A 17354-nucleotide genomic window follows, 5' to 3' on the forward strand; every position below is an offset into this window, starting at 1 on the left:
AATATTGTGAAATACTTTAGGTGATGTTTTTTAAGGAGCAAAAGGATATTTTGCTATGAAGTTGAGGTGGTTATTTGCCTCGACATTCCACACAATGCTATCTAGCTTGTAAAGTTTACAATCATTTATGATTCCTCGTCAATTTTAATGGAGTCTATAAATGATTCGTTTACTTAGCTTTTCAACCTGGCACTAAGTTGTACAACTTTATTTCTCAAGGGCACTGGCAAACTGATATGCAGGTTTTCTATCCATTTGTGCTAGATCAAAGTATGACTTTTTATGTAATATTGCATGATCCTCTTCTGCTCACTAAGAACCCTAGAAACTTTCTGGGCATAGCACCGCACCTACCCAGTACGTCTATACCTGATGTCATGCTAGACCTATTGGGAAATGAGCTTGACAATGCGCCAGACCTAGCATGCCTGGTTTTTAGGTGCGACTAGGTTGGTCCGCGCCAGTCCAGAGCACCTGCAGATATCAGGGACTCCGGGTCTCTGCACTTACTTTGATATACCGCATTATTTTTTTAAATAAAATATAATAATAATATCAGTTTTGTAGATGATTTTGGACATCACTTGTATGCAACTAGAAATAATCGTTTTGCAACCTCGCGTTTACATGTGTATGTACGTACGCAGTATACTTTCACCTGATTATAATTGCAACAAATGATTTATCATCAGAACACAGAGCTAAATTGACTGGAAAAGTGAATATTTCAGTAAACTTTTGTAGAAAATTTCAAACAAACATACATAAATGATGGGTGTATATATTATTCATTCTCTCATCGATGGTCACCATTTTTTTTTTTTTTCTCTTTTTAGCAGCGCTCCTCATCACTTTCACACGCACACTTTTAACCTCGTTACATCATATCACAGAGTAACCATTTGGCTTACCGGAGGGAAAGAAGTAAACAATTAAACAATTTATTTGAATTTAAATTATGTTTATTGAATATATATATATATTACAATCCCGAAACAACACGTTGAAATATTCCAAAACTATAACATTTTATTTCAATTAAAAAAATAAAAACAGCAATCAAAACAGAATCGAAAATCTTGGTTACATTATATCACATAGGAACCATTTAGCTTACGGGAGGGAAAAAAGTAAACAATTAAACTTACAAGGAAGATGCGATAAATTTGGAATGAGTTTGCCCACTTTGTAGCTGGCCCTTCAACATACCGTCAAGCTCCTCGACAAATCTTTCCATGGCAGGAGCTGGCAAGCAAAATGGCACCACGATCCCATTTTCTCCTTTTTTGTTTTTAAATGGAATATAAAAGCTTGCAACTCCAGGGATTGCCCCAACTCCACCTTTGGCAGCCCCGCCGTATATGGCGTTACCCCAACCGAAATCTACCACTTCGAAACCTGCATTTCTTAAGTCCGATACAAGGTATGCCCTTACCACTGTAAAATGAGGTCTCCCCTTGGTTACCATCAAAGATGCTACCGATCGCATATACTCCTCTGTCACTTCAGCCTTGGCCTTTCTTACCAATTCCAAGGCATATCCAAATGGCTTCTCCGAGAGTTCCCCGGCAGTTGCCACTGCTACCGGAAAAGCAAAGCCATTACCGTAGTATCCAGTTGGTAATGGAGGGTTAAATTTCTCACGAGCATTTACAAGGCATATTATGCGCATCTCTTCAGTAGGATCTGGTTGGAGGGCAATGGTCCGACATTTCCAAAGACATGCTGTTAATATTTCGAAAGTGGAACACCGGCTGAGGTGAGGCGGGATCAATTTTCGAAGAGCAGATATCTCTGAAGGGCCGAAGAAAAAGGAGCGATGAGCCATATCATCAAGTGGAATAATTGTACCCTTGGTGTCAGCTACCTCCTCGTACTCACGGTGTATGCATGTAACCCGTGGTGGGTTTCTTGCATTCAGAACATGCCTTTCCCACACAGCTGGGACGGAGGGGGCAGTGGCTCCGCGTGCCATCTCACCAACCGCCGCCATGAATTGGACTATGCCGGTGGCATCACTCATGGTATGATTGAGGCGAAGGCCAAAGATAAAACCACCACACTTGAGGCGTGTCACCTGCCATTTTGCGTAGTATATCAGACACCATGAATTGGGCTATGCCTGTGTCAACACCTCTGATTTAAAGTATTCCTTAATTCCCTGAAAGTATATACTAAAGAGTACTTTTGAACCTCATGTAACATATATGGTGTGATTTGTTCTTCCTCCTCCGTTTTACTGGTTTTCTTATCCAGCTATCGAAAATATATAGATTCCCATGGATTTCTAAAAGAGAAACTTCCGGGGTTAAAACTAGATAAAAAGCTTTTTCGTAAGCAACTCTTTTTTCTTCTTCTTCTTTTAATAGAATAATCATGGTTTTTTAAACTCAATCCAGTTATTAGCCCGACTCAAGACCGAGTCATGAGTTTTAATGGGTTACCAGGTCATACGAGTCAATCCTAATTATTTTATAAATCAAAACAATATCATTTTAATTAAAAAAATAAATAATTAATAGATTATAATCGGGTTTAACATATATGGGGTGATTTGTTCTTCCTCCTCTGTTTAACTGGTTTTCTTATCCTGCTATAGAAAATATATAGATTCCCATGGATTTCTAAAAGAGAAACTTATGGGGTTAAAACCAGATAAAAGGCTTCTTCGCATGAAACTCTTTTTCTTCTTCTTCTTCTTCTTCTTCTTCTTCTTTTAATAGAATATCTATTGTTTTTAACCCAACCTGGTTGGTGACCAATTCAAGACTCAGATCATGTTTTGACCGGGACGGGTTACCAGGTCATACGGGTCAATACTAATTTTTTTTGTAAATCAAAATGATATCATTTTAGTTTAAAAAATAAATAATTAATAGATTAAAACTGGATTTTTGATCTAATTTTGTCGGATTATCGAGTCAATCCATCAAGTCAACCAAGTTTTTAACTTTTTTATTTTTTCATAAACCCGGTCCAATTCTAGTTCCTAATCAATCAAATTCTAAATTAACTTATCTGGCCGAATCAGGTTTTAAAACTATATAAATAATCATATATTTATTTGACATCAAATGAGTACAAAATTCTAATTGTAATTGCATATTTTAATCGTTTCATGAAAAAAAAAACAAAGAAAGAAAGAAACTCGTGTAATTTTGTTACCATTGTCTATCTTTCAAAATGACTGTTGATACATGTGAGAGTAAATTATAAATTAGTTTTTATTTTTCTTGTTTTTAAATATATTATAGTTTTTAGAGTCTTAAAAACTAATTAATTATTTTTTGCAGTTATTTTTTATTCTTTTTAATTTTTCTCCAAGAAAAAACAATACATAACTTAAAAAAAAGTTAAATGAGTTATAAGTACATATCATTTCAAAAATATATATTTTGTAAAAAATATCAAACTCAATCGGTTAATTAAGTGATAAATTAATCCACCCAATTAGATTTAATAATATTTGTAATTACTAATTAGGATATAACATTAAAAGTAAATAGTTTGGATTTTTTATATATATATTATTGAAAGCATCCCGAAATGAAGAAAAAAAAAAGTTAAGAGAGGGAATTTTTATATAAACAATACACTTGTCCATGCACGGGTGCAGTGAAACATACCTGAATAAGTAACAGAGGGCAGTTTAGCACCCCGCTAGAGCCAGGGACGTCAAAGATGAGCTCCTCCAGGCAAGGAAATGGAGGTTGAAGTGCATCACCAAACTGCTCAAGAGTAACATCGGCGTCAGCCTCTATAAACAGGATACCCTCGCCAGTGCATTCCACCATGAGCTTGCGGTTATCCCCTTCCCTCAGCCTACCGGCAAATGGATAGTAAGACACTAACGTTTTAGCAATTGCCTCTCTGATGATCTTGACGGGGTCTTTCCCTTGCACTGAGGGATTGTGGCGATAGAATTGTATGACCGGAATGTGGAATCGAAGCCCTTCTTGGTCATCAATGTCAGATAACAGTTTGAACTCATGTGGGGTGGGCTTCGCTGGTTTGATCAGCTCCGGCTCACGTCTGTGAACTTTGAAAACGAGAGAAGCGAGTGATGAAGCCATTGATGTTGATGTGGTATAGAATGAGTTCTGTGAAAGATGATGCCACCTAACGGGTGATATATAGGAAAAACTTAAGCATATGGTACAAATATTTGGTTGTTGTACACTTATGACGTGAACATGCGCAAAACTGAGAGCATATGGGACAAATACATGGTTGTTGTAAGCTTCTAGCTTGAGCATCCTCCATGCTTATTACGTAATAAATGTAAAAGATATGCAAGTGGCGCCACCTTCTTTTTATAAATCGATCGGTAGTGATGGATTTTAGTGATTTATTTATCTAAGTAGTAGCAGTCTTAGCTATGGAGTAGATATGATTTTTCAACTGTGTCTCTTGGCTGTATTTGTCATTGATCAACTGTTGGCTTGGCTTCTTGGATCGACTTGTGGCTCATCTCCTGTAAAGCCGTATGTGGCTCACTGATCAAAGTTACGGCCTCTTCAGTGGATTTTAGGCTACCTATCCTTCTTGATATATATAACAAGCTAGTTATATATAACCGGCACTGCGTTACGGCAATATTTCAAGTTAATTTCTAAGAGAAAAGAAGATAGTGTCAAGAATGTGCTTTCCAGTATTATTAATTCTTCAACTGAGAAGCAGAAAGATGGTATTAATTCTGTTTGCTAATAACCCTATATTTTTTATCTATGTAAATACAATTTGTTTATAGAAAATATAAGAGGAAAAAAATTAAAGGCAAATTATTACAATTATTTCCTTAAAATTTTAAAAAATAATTAAGGAGATGAATTACTATTTTAAAAAAGTTAAACTAAACAATTTAAGAAATAAGAAAGAGGGTATTACTTAGAAATTTTTTAAAAAATAATTGAAAAGGCCATGTGCTCCTAATTGATTTATTTTTTTTAATCTACTCTAGTTTTTATTTTTAAATGGATGACACATAATCTACCATGGCAGATAACTTGTCATGCTTTGGATAATGTTTTGGTTATTGAAAATTCAAGGTCTGGGTTTTTGGGATTTAAAATTATATTTTCAACTTGTTTTCATTTAAAATATCTCAACAACATCCTAAATACCTCAATAAATTAATTTTTAATCCCAAAAGATTCTTTAATCACTTTAAAAATAAAATTTCAATAAGTAAAAAGAATATTTTATCAGCTTTAATCTACTTTTTTTTTTTTTTTACATGGTTAAAATGTAACACCACATTTATTCAACTTTTATTGACAACAAGACTAGCCATCCGGGCATGAGCAATTTCTATCTATCTTCTCAATATTTTACAATGACTCCCTCTCTTTTTTTCTCTCAACTTCTAGATACAAAAACATGAATAAATAAAGTTTGGGATCAAAGTGTAATATGTTAAAACAAAACAATAGGAATTGAATAATACATAAACTAAAACTTCACGTACCAAATTAAACTTTCCATGCCATAAAAAAGGAGACTACTTTATTTTTATTTAATTTTTAAATTTGGTTGCATACAATGCTATAATTGATTATTAATCCTGCTCCTTTTGGTAATAAAAGGAAATTAGGAATAAAAAAATGAAAACTAGTCTAAAGATTCAAATATTGAATTAGTAATGCCTAAGGAAAGATCGACATCAATCTTATTCGAACCTTTAAAACAAAAGGTTATTTTTATTGTCTATTTTCTCTTAAATTCATTCTACACATTTTATTAATTATCTAAATCTATTTCTTAACCTTTTTTTATGATGCATCTTATGATATTTATAGTTTTTTTTATTTTTAAAGGATGTTGAAAACTTGTCGAGAAATATGATGTCAATCTCCAAAAATAGTAGATTCATCAATTTTTATTCTTAATAAAAGTTTAGATGTTAATCCCTTAAAATTAGAGATTTCCTTGATTTGGAAATTTTAATGAAAATTTTGACATTCATTCTTAAAATTTTAATGCTTTAAAATTTTTGAATTGATATTAATTGTAAGTTTGAATTCTATTATTATATTTGTATTGAAAGGATGTTTGAATGGACTTTGCTTTTCCGTGAGTTGTAGTATATATATTTAAACATGAATGAATACTAGAATTTTCTTTATGAATTCTAGTATGTATATTTATTGCTCATTAGTTTAATTAGGTTTGAAAAATAAATAAAAATTTATCTAATGAAATATATTTATTTTTTAGAATTTTAAAAGTTGTTTTTCTTACAAATAACGGTTTTCATTACAACAAATCTAAATAAAAATTTATTTTCAAAACTGCCTGGTATATACAAAAAATGAACTTGAGGCTTTCCTTTTTTTGGATTTTAGAATTTTTTTAAAAATTAAAAAAAAATGTTCTAAGAAAGAAAATGTAAAATAAATTAAATATGATGATTTTATTATATTACAATTATTTGTTGTTTAATTTCACACATCCTCATATTATATAAATAATTAAGTAAAAGAATTAAAATTTATTACGATAAATAAATCTTAATTTATAGTTTCTTAATGTTTTATGCTCCAGCTCGTAATTGTAAATTATATATTACTTTGCTCAGTTTTTTGTTTTTACATAATTAAAGTTTTTATTTAAATCATGGAAACAACTTATAAAATATCCACACTTGACTATTAGAAACTGTAATTTAATTAACAATTAAGTGATTAGAACATAGTATCAATTAAAAAATAATAACTGAATCAGGTATATGAATAAATTAAAATAATAACAAAATGGAGAAAGTAAAGAAAAAAATAATACTTAATATTTTATTTCGCACAAAATGCTCTTGCCTCGATGAGACTATTGATTTATTAATTTATTATTATTAATATAATGCGTTTTTAATTATTTTTTTCTTACTTGAATTTAATTTGATTGTAATTTATTGAAAATTTAGACAAGCAGCTCCGAAACAACACGCGGGTGTGTTTGCTAAACGTTACGAAACATAGCCTTCATGATCTGTACACTGTAGTTAGTGACAAGGCTAGCAAAAGATGCCCAGCCCCCTTATCTAAACAATTTAAATAAATATTTGTCATAGAAAAGAAGCATTGTAATTCGAATATCGTTCCTCTATATATAAGATCACAAGACAACAGGCAAACATATCTAATTAATAATAAAAAAATCAAGCATAATTTATAAATTAAAAAAAAAAAAAACATCAATCAATGATGATTGGTTCAAGTGATTTAATATTTATTATATTTAATTTAGATCTTAAGTTGAGCTTTGTGAATGGAGTTCATTATAAATGAGATAGCATTACTCCATAGTAGACCGACCTGTTTTGACCGAATTAATTGGGGCTAATAAACTTTTAGATATTGGGGTTTAGATAAAAAGATTAAAAAAACAGATATCTTATCAAATAATAGTTGAAGAGAGAGAGAGAGAGAATGAGAATGAAATTGAGAAAAAAATATAATTTCATAAATTATCTCAAATAAAACAAATAATAATCAAAATAATAGATATCAAATCTAACAAATAAAAAAAATTAAAAGATGAAAAAATTAAAATAATAATTATCATTTCATAAATTATTTCAAATAAAATAAGTAACAATAAAAAAAATGAGGATTAAATTTGATAAATAAAAAATTTCAATTAAAAAATGATAAAGAAAAAAAATAACAATTATAAAAATAAAGACCAAAGTTAATATAAAAATAAAATTCTAAGGGATCAAATTGAAAAAAAAATATTCAATATATATATATATATATATATATATAAATCAAAAATTTGAAGATCAAATTTGATATAATCAACAAATAATATGATATTTTTAAATTTTTCATAACTTTCAAAAAGTATTTTCTGTCTAAAATAAAAGGAAAATACTTTTCTAAAAACAAAGTTAAATTTTCTTATAACTGAAAAGTGTTTTTTGTTGACCAATTTTTTTAACGACAAACAAACACAAGAAAGTTTGGAAAGTGATTTTTAAAAAATTATTTTCCATCAAACTGAAAACCATTTTTTGTCAAACAAATAAGAACGGTAAGAAATATATAATTTCTAACAACTAGAAACTATTAATTTTATAAAATTATGGCATTCTAGAATGTTTTCCATAGGGGTGAAAATTTCTAACAATAAGATTTTTAGCATGGTGTTGTAATAAAAACTCCAAGGACAAATTAAAGAAAAGTTTGACAGAAAATACATTTTTTTTTAAGAATTAAATTAGAAGATTTTAAAACTTTGAAAAAAGAAAAGAAAATAAATTGTTTGCATAGAAACTGACTACTTCCACTGAGATATAATTCATTTTTTTATTTCGCAAAAAGGCCAAGAACTCCGTCTTGTTGCACACCCAATATCTAAAAATTATTGAGGTCCACAGCATGCATACGTCTGTTTGCGCGTCAAAAAGGATCATGTGAAGTCTTATCCAAAAAACTTCATGGCTTGGCTACACGGCTGCAACCGATTACAGCTCCAAATAATCCAATGCTATGGCTATATGTTTATAAAATCACTACCGACCTCCTTTTACTAGCATAGTATTTTTATTTTTATTTTTATTTTTATTTTTTAAAATTTTTAATCTTATTCTTTAACCTTGTTAAAGATTAAGATTTATAATTTATTTTAATTTTTTTTAATTTTTTAAAAAAATTCTTTAACCTAGAGTTCGTTGAAGATTAAGTTTTATAATTTATTTTGATTTATTTTTTATAAGTTATTTTTATTTTATGATTACATCATAAATTTGACGGGTTAACTTTAATTGACTCCAATTTATTTTTTTTTTGTTTTTTTATAATTTCATACTTTAACATTGAGTTGATTAGGAATTGTGTTTTATAATTTGTTTTTTTTTAGGGGTTATCATGATTTTATGATTCAGATTATAAATTTAACAGGTTAAACCGAGTTGATTTAGATCAATGTAATATATTTGCCTCAATACTTTTAAAAAAGATATCAGTTTAATTTTTTTTTAATCAAACTATGTTTTACAAGTCATTCAAATTACTTTTAAACCTATCAAATCAACTATGTTATATTAAATCAAGTTTTATATAGTTTAAATTTTTTTTCTTTTTACTAACAAATACATTAGCAACAAGACAACTTTTTTAAAAATACTGATATGTTTTTATCTTTCTTTTTTTTTTTAATTTTTAATCTCATTCTTTAATCTAAAGTTTGTTGAAGATTAAGTTTTATAATTTATTTTGATTTATTTTTTATAGAATTATCCTGATTTTATGATTAAATAATAAATTTGATGGGTTAACCCAAATTGACTCGGATTTATTTTTTCTGTTTAATTAATTTTTTTTTTCAATTTTATATTTTTATATTAAGTTGATTAGGGATTGCGTTTTATAATTTGTTTTGATATACTATTTTAGGAGCTATCATAATTTCATAATCCAGATTATGAATTTGACAGGTTTGTAATATATTTGCCTTAATACTTTTAAAAAAAGGTATTGATTTAATTTTTTTTAAGTCGAATTATATTTTACTAGTTATCCAAATTGCTTTTAAATCCATCAAATTAACCAAGTTATATTAAATCAAGTTTTATATAGTTTAAATCAAAGGGCTAAATTTTTTTTTAATGATTATTCTTTAAAGTACTTTTTATTTAAAAAATATATATATTTTTTAATTTTAAGATCACCACATTAAAATAATATAAAATATACAAAATTAATTTAAAATAAAATAAATATAATTTTTATTTTTTTAAAATATAATTTTAAAACACAAAAATAAAACACTCATTATGCATATGGTCCGGTCCAGTCACTTGGTCTTGAGATGAGAGTTTCATGAAAAATCCCATCAAGAAACGTGGACGGGACCATCATGATGTGCCCGTTTTGTAGTTTACAAGCATCTCATTTCTTGAATATTAATAGTAGACACTACACAGGTCCCATTCTACTGACCTTATATTATAATTTGCCGGCCCATATATGCCTCAACTAACTTTCTACCATTTTATCGCCAGTCCTTCTCTGATGTAGACATTCACTTTAGCACCACCGTCTTCTCCAAGCTATATTTTGTTCAAAATATCTCCAATTAATTAAAAGAGATATGCTATTCATCTGGGGTTTGGTTTCCCTCTCTCAAAACTTTTTGGCTAGCTTATGACTGATGCCTTTTTTTTCTTTTTTCTCTTAAGAATGGAGCAAAAAGTAAATTTATCGAGGTAAAAAAATTGTCGGGGAACTAAAAATAATACGATAAATCTATTCAAAAATTTATCCCCGACAGCGACGATGATAACAAAAAAGATTCCTTGACGAGACTAATTTTTTGAAAACGTTAATTATTGTTAGCAGCGAGGAGGTAACAGCAGTCATGCACATGTTATCCCATGTTCAACGCTGTCGCTGAACCATGTCCTTATCGCTTCTTGTACTTCCCCGGTGAAAGTTTAAAAATAACTGAAGAACAAGCCAAGACAAGATTTGGTTGATGACCTTGGAAAATTATATATATAAATGTAGATCTGAGGAGTGTACTTTCATTTATTTATTTTTATTTTAAATTAAAATGTTTTCAATATTTTTAAATTTTTTTGATATATTAATCTTAAAAATAATTTTAAAAATAATAATAATAAGGTAGTTGGTCTTTCTCGGGATTATTTTGAACTCAAACTCATAATAATAATAATAATAATATGAGAGCCAGCGAAGCCACCGTATTTAAAGTTGACACGACACAATAGTTGGACTTTTGATGGCCGAGGTGGGCTAATGTTGACTTGCGGAGAAAGACCAACTACCTCATTGTGGACAATAGTTTTTTTTTTTTCTTATTCTTTTTATATAACCATACAATAGTAAAACAAATTTACATATAAAAGCTAAAAGTTAAAATTTTAGAAAAAATAAATACAAATCATGAAGCTTTTTTTTTAAAAAGCACGTAATAATTTTATAAAAAAATATATAGTTTTATTCTGAAAAATAATATTTTAGTTTATTTTAAATTATACATTGTAATGAAATTTACTCAAAAAAAAATAAAAATAGAAGAGTGCATATTGGAACAAATATACAAAGGTCAAACGCCTATCCTTGGGTGGCCCAGTTCCTACCTCATTTAAAGTTCCTACCTCATTTTAAAAAAACAGTCCATCCGTACTTGCTTTTTTCCCCCTTTTAGGGAGAAGAAATGGATGACATGTTATGCATTATTAGAGGCCTAGTCAAACCCACCAACAACATGGTTAAACTCAGCTCATTCACTACTGCAGAAAAAGATAAGGATCAAGCTAAGATCACTTCAAGTGTATCTCAACCCTTTTAATTTATCTCTTACCCATTTGTATATATCCTTCTCCTACTATAAATATAAGAACAAAACTTGCGTTCTGGCATTGCAGAAAATATATTATAGATTTTACATGGTATCAGAGCACATCTGGCTTACGTCAATTTTTTTCTTTCTTTCTTTCATCCCCTCTCACCATGTCTGCAGTAGCAACCCTCTCCTCCACTCAAACCCCTCCTTTAATCACCTTCACCAACTTCAATCCTGTTAAACTCACTCGGGACAACTATCCTTTATGGCTCCCTCAAATCGTTCCTCATCTTAGAGGCGGAAATCTCTTCGGGTACATAGATTGCACTACTACCCCCCCCACCGTCCACTGTTTCCTCCACCATTGGTGGTGTTACTATCACTTCCCCAAACCCTGCCTTCTTACATTGGACCATGAAAAATCAAATCATTCTTGGTGCCATCAATTCAACTCCTTACGGAAAAAATGCTCACTCATGTTACACGTTGCACCACCTCCAGATCTGCCTGGACAACTTTAGAGACACTATTCACGTCTTAATCTCGTGCACGCACCATGTAGGTTCACTATCAATTAGCTACCTTAAAAAAAGAAAGCTCCTCTATTCCTGACTACTTTCAAAAGTTCCAATCTCTCACTGACTCCCTGGCTACCGTGGGTCAACCTCTTAATGATTTTGAAATGGTGGCTTTCCTGCTTGCTGGACTAGGACCTGATTATGATCCCTTCGTCACGTTAGTTACAACTCGTGTTGAACCTCTGTCTGTAGAAGAAATCTATGGCCATCTTCTCTCCCATAAACTCAGACTTAGCACCATTACTCATCCATTGACCTCTCGGTCACTGGGGCTTACTATGCTGCTCGTGGAGGAAATTCCTTTCGACCTCATCGCAGCGGCTACAACTCAATCCTTGGTGCCCTACCTTCTGGAAGGGGGCCTTCATGGCCATATTCAAATCGACAGTCATGTGGCAAGGGGCGCAACACTCACTTCTTTCTAGTTCGTGGCTCTTCTTCTCACCTTGTTTGCCAAGTCTGTAACCGTGTGGGACATATCGCTCTTGATTGTTCAAACCGCCACAACAAGTCCTTCTCTAAAGACTCTCCTCAGCCACCACAAGCCTACCTTTCAACTCCTTCTCATGGTCCTGATCTCAATTGGTATCCAGACTCCGGTGCAACTCATCATGTAACTTCTAACATGAAAAACCTCAACCTCAAGTCGGAAGAATTTCATGGCCCTGATCAAATACGAATTGGCAATGGTAAAGGGTTGTCCATTCATCATATTAGACACACCCGTCTCTTTTCTCCAACTCTTCACTTTGACCTCCTTAATGTTCTCCATGTTCCTCAAATTTCCAAGAATTTATTATTGGTTCATAAATTCACATCTGATACTAACACCTTCTTTGAATTTCACCCAAATTATTTTCTTTTGAAGGATCGACATTCGAAGAAATTGTTGTTTCATGGCTCGAATATCTATCAATTCCCATCTTTTAAAAATCAAACATCCCCTTTCGCTTTAATTGGTGAACGCGTCTCTCTTCCTTAGTGGCACTCACGGCTTGGCCACCCTTCCCTCAAGCTAGTCAGGAAAATTATTTCCTCCTTTCAACTTCCAATTTCTAATTCTAAAGTCACTGATCCATGCTTCGCGTGCCTCAGCTCTAAGTCCAAACAATTACCATTCTCTGCATCTCTCTCTGGCTCTACCTATGCTTTAAAGCTCATCCATACAGAAGTTTAGGGCCCTGCCCCCATTTACTCCAAATCTGGTTTTAAATATTATGTTTTCTTTTTAGATGATTTTAGTCGATACACTTGGTTGTATCCCATTTATTGTAGGGGTGATGTCACTAGAATTTTTCATAAATTTAAAAATTATGTTGAATGCTTTTTTAAGGAAAAAATTCGTATAGTCCAATCTGATTGGGGTGGTAAATACCATCCTTTTCACACACTCTTTCAAACTCTCGGTATCTCCCATCGTGTCTCTTGCCCCCACACACATCAACAAAATGGCAAAATTGAATGCAAACATCGACATATTGTCGAAATTGACCTAGCCTTACTTTTTCACGCCAAAGTTCCTCTCCAATTTTGGGATGATGCATTTTCTACGACATGCTATCTTATAAATCACATGCCCACCCCTGTGCTTCAAAATAATTCACCCTTTCACACTCTCTTTCATTGTGAACCCGATTACTCCTTTTTACGCACTTTTGGTTGTGCATGTTGACCAAACTTACGTCCTTATAATAAAAATAAACTCAAACCACGGTCTATACTGTGTCTTTTTTTAGGGTATAGTTCCCTTCATAAAGGGTACAAGTGCCTTCACTTACCATTAAATAGAGTTTATATTTCCCGGGATGTAGTATTTAATGAAAACTTTTTTTCATGCACGTTTGCTTCTCCTACATCTTTTTTGTCCCCTAACATATTCGTGCAGGTATTCAACAATCCAAGTCCATTACTCATTCCTCATGACTATCAGGCCACGACAACACCTTCTTTGGACTCTCCATCATCAACAAAAAAAATCATCCAACGAAGTCTTGCCACAACACCACCACACCATCACTCACTATCCTCTTCAGATTCCTTAAACCCCCCTCCCCCACCTGAACCATCCTATCCAACTATCCCAAACACTAACTCACAGACGCCCCTCCCTTCATCAACTCACCCCATGACCACACGTGCAAAGAACCTCATCACCAAACCCAAAATTCATACAGATGGCACTATCCGTTATCCCTTACCCCGAGCTCTTTTTACTAAATCTACCCAACCAACCATGGAACCTACTTGTTACTCCACTGCCATGCAAAATCAGTGTTGGAGAAAAGCAATGAATACTGAGTATGATGCACTACTGCAAAATCAAACATGGACTTTAGTGCCCCTTTCAGAAGCATCAAACATCGTTGGTTGTAAATGGGTGTTTCGGTTAAAGCGAAAGGCAGATGGCTCCATTAATCGCTACAAAGCACGACTTGTCACAAAAGGTTTTCATCAATAACCAGGACTAGACTATGGTGAATCTTACAGCCCTATGGTAAAACCAATTACGGTACGTCTAGTTCTCTCTTTTACTCTTTGTAGTGGCTGGCCTATACATCAGATTGACATACAAAATGCATTCCTACATGGAACATTAACTAAGTTTGTTTACATGACACAACCGCCTGGCTTCCTTCATCCCCAACACCAGTCTCATGTTTGCAAGCTGCACAAAGCCTTATATTGCTTAAAACAAGCCCCACGAGCTTGGTTCTCACGTTTAAGCTCTAAGTTGATTCAACTTGGTTTCATCAGCTTACGGTCAGACACTTCCCTGTTTATTTTTTGCTCCACTGATTATCTCATATTGGTATTAATTTACGTAGATGACATCATTATCACATGCTCCAGTCATGTTGCTATTCAGTCACTGCTCCGAGAATTACATAATGAATTTGTAGTAAAAGACTTAGGGCCGCTGAACTATTTCCTTGGTATTCAAGTTATGCCATGCAACCAGGGCATCATACTATCACAACAGCGATATATTATGGACATTCTCAAACAAACAAAAATGGCAGATGCAAAGCCAATCACCTCTCCAATGGCTTTCTCTACTCATCTCTCCAGTTTTGAAGGTGATCTCCTCTTGGATTTGACTATGTATAGAAGTGTTGTTGGCACACTTCAATATGTCTGCATCATATGCCCAAATATTTCCTTTTATGTGAATAAACTATCACAGTTTATGCACAAACCAACTAACCTTCATTAGCAATCTGTCAAACGTCTACTTCGATATCTCAAACAAACCATCCAACATGGACTTCACTTTAATGCTTCCACATCCACTAATCGCCAGGCATTCTCTGACGTAGACTGGGCAGGAAGCCGCAATGATTGACGATCCACTGGGGGTTATTGCATCTTTCTTAGTAGGAACTTAATATCATGGCGCTGTCGCAAATAACAAACAGTTGCCCGATCAAGCACTGAAGACGAATACAAATCACTAGCAAACACTGCTGCTGAATTATCTTGGCTCATGTCCTTATGCTCTGAAATTGGCATTCATATGTCTCAACCTCCAGTCTTATGGTGTGACAACATCGGCGCCACCTATCCATGTGCAAATCCAGTATTTCATACAAGAACGAAACATGTAGAAATTGATTTCCACTTTGTACGTGATATGGTAGCCAAGAAACTTCTCTCCATCAACTTCATTTCCAGCAAAGACCAACTCGCCGACATCTTCACCAAGCCACTATCTTCCTCACGGTTTGGTGTTCTGCGTTCCAAGCTCAACGTTCTTCCTATATCGTTGTGCTTGAAGGGGCGTATTAGAGACCTAGTCAAACCCACCAACAACACAATTAAACTCAGCTCATCCACTACTGCAAAAGGAGATAAGGATCAAGCTAAGATCACTTCAAGTGTCTCTCAACCCTCATACTTTATCTCTTACCCGTTTGTATATATCCATCTCCTACTATAAATATAAGAACAAAACTTGTGTTATGGCATTTGCAGAAAATATATTATAGATTTTACATGCATCTTTTTTTTAAAAATAAAATATAATTAACACGTTTATTTGTTCAATTCTCAATTACTAAAAAGTTGCTCAAAAAACTAGGTTAATAATTTTTTGAACAAAATTTTTTTATTTTTCAACATGTTTTCATCTAGAATACCTAATAAGCATCATTATCAAGTCAATAAACCAATCTCTCATCTTAAAACACCCCAAAATGAGTTTAAAAATACAAAGTCAAATTGAAAAATATTTTCTCTCTCATCCCTAAAATACTTTTTTAGGAATTTGAAGGTCTAAAAACATTTTAATGTAACAACTCTTATCTAATAGAATCAATTATAACTAAGATTGATCCTCTTTTTTTTTTTTCATTGTTTTTAGATGTGTTTCTGTTTCCTCTCTAAAGCTTATGGGTTGAAAAATAAAAAATAAAATGAATATGTGGATTTAAATTAAAACTCCTAAAATTACTAGGAATAAATTGAAGGAGAAAGGAAAATAGGTAATCTAACATGCACTTCTTTCATGATTTTAATACTGGTTGTGGATTTTTTTTTATTGTGTTTTACATTGTAATCCTTTTTATTTTGATTTTTTTTTATGCACAAAGGATTCAATAAAAAAACCTAATGATAAAAAATAAAAAAGAAGTATTGCACTATTCAGATAAACTGCATCCACTAACCCTAATTCTTTTAAGATATTTAATATTATGTATAACATTTATAATAAAAACACACCTCATGCATATATATATATACACACACACACACACACATATAAAAAGTGAACCGCCTCAACTATATAATTTTCATTCAAGTCATTTTTTAAAAAAAAAAAAATTGGATTCTTTTTCTTTCCATTTAACAAACATCATTTTTTTGGGCTATATAATTTTTAGTTTTCGTTCTTGTTTGATCATTTTTCTAGCATCTTCTTATATCAAGTAACATCATCTATAAAAGTATAAATGTTTAGGTATTTGGTTTCTATAAAATGATTTATTATGTTCTACTAAATCCCTTCTAGAATGATTTTAATGTATTAGCTTTATGTTATGGTTATAGTGCATTTGTTAAGAGAAACTCATATTAGTCAGTGAACTTGACAATTTAGTCCTTTATTAGTTAGTTATCTTCCTAGAAAATTATTTTAAATCAACATTCTTTATTCATTTAGGAATTGGGTATAACTTATCAATCCACTTTATATATAGAAGACTAGTTGTTCATTAAATTTCTAGCTCGATTTTTCTTAAATGTTGGCTAGTTCACCTATTTTATCCTTTTCTTTACTTAATGATCGATAATAAGGGCTTATTTTGCTAAAGGATTAGGGTTATGCAATTATAAAATAGTTGGTGGGGCATTAAACTGCAATATGATATGTTGTTATGGTTTGTAATAGGGTTGTTAGGCTATATAATTGACCTATGCTTGCTTATATACTCTAAGGACAATTGTTGCATAAGAGGTAAGGATACTCAG

General features: G+C 32.0%; 1 protein-coding gene across 1 annotated transcript; it reads right to left on the bottom strand.

Annotated features, from left to right (window-relative positions):
* Positions 1–1009: 1009 nt before the first annotated feature.
* Positions 1010–4114, bottom strand: LOC118053573 (benzyl alcohol O-benzoyltransferase). The gene is made up of 2 exons (XM_035064888.2): positions 3627–4114; positions 1010–2077 (listed from the first exon to the last, which is right to left on the bottom strand). The coding sequence occupies exons 1-2, from the start codon at positions 4071–4073 to the stop codon at positions 1145–1147; spliced, it is 1380 nt and encodes a 459-aa protein (XP_034920779.1). The 5' UTR covers positions 4074–4114; the 3' UTR covers positions 1010–1144.
* Between the last annotated feature and the right edge of the window lie 13240 nt (positions 4115–17354).

The sequence above is a fragment of the Populus alba genome, chromosome 13 (assembly GCF_005239225.2).
Source record: "Populus alba chromosome 13, ASM523922v2, whole genome shotgun sequence".
NCBI classification, from domain to species: Eukaryota; Viridiplantae; Streptophyta; class Magnoliopsida; order Malpighiales; family Salicaceae; genus Populus; species Populus alba.

Coding starts and splice junctions, on each gene's coding strand:
- LOC118053573 (XM_035064888.2), bottom strand. CDS start 4,073: ATGGCTTCATCACTCGCTTCTCTCGTTTTCAAAGTTCACAGACGTGAG. Junction 2,078..3,626: donor GCCCTCTGTTACTTATTCAG/GTATGTTTCACT, acceptor GCAAAATGGCAG/GTGACACGCCTCAAGTGTGG.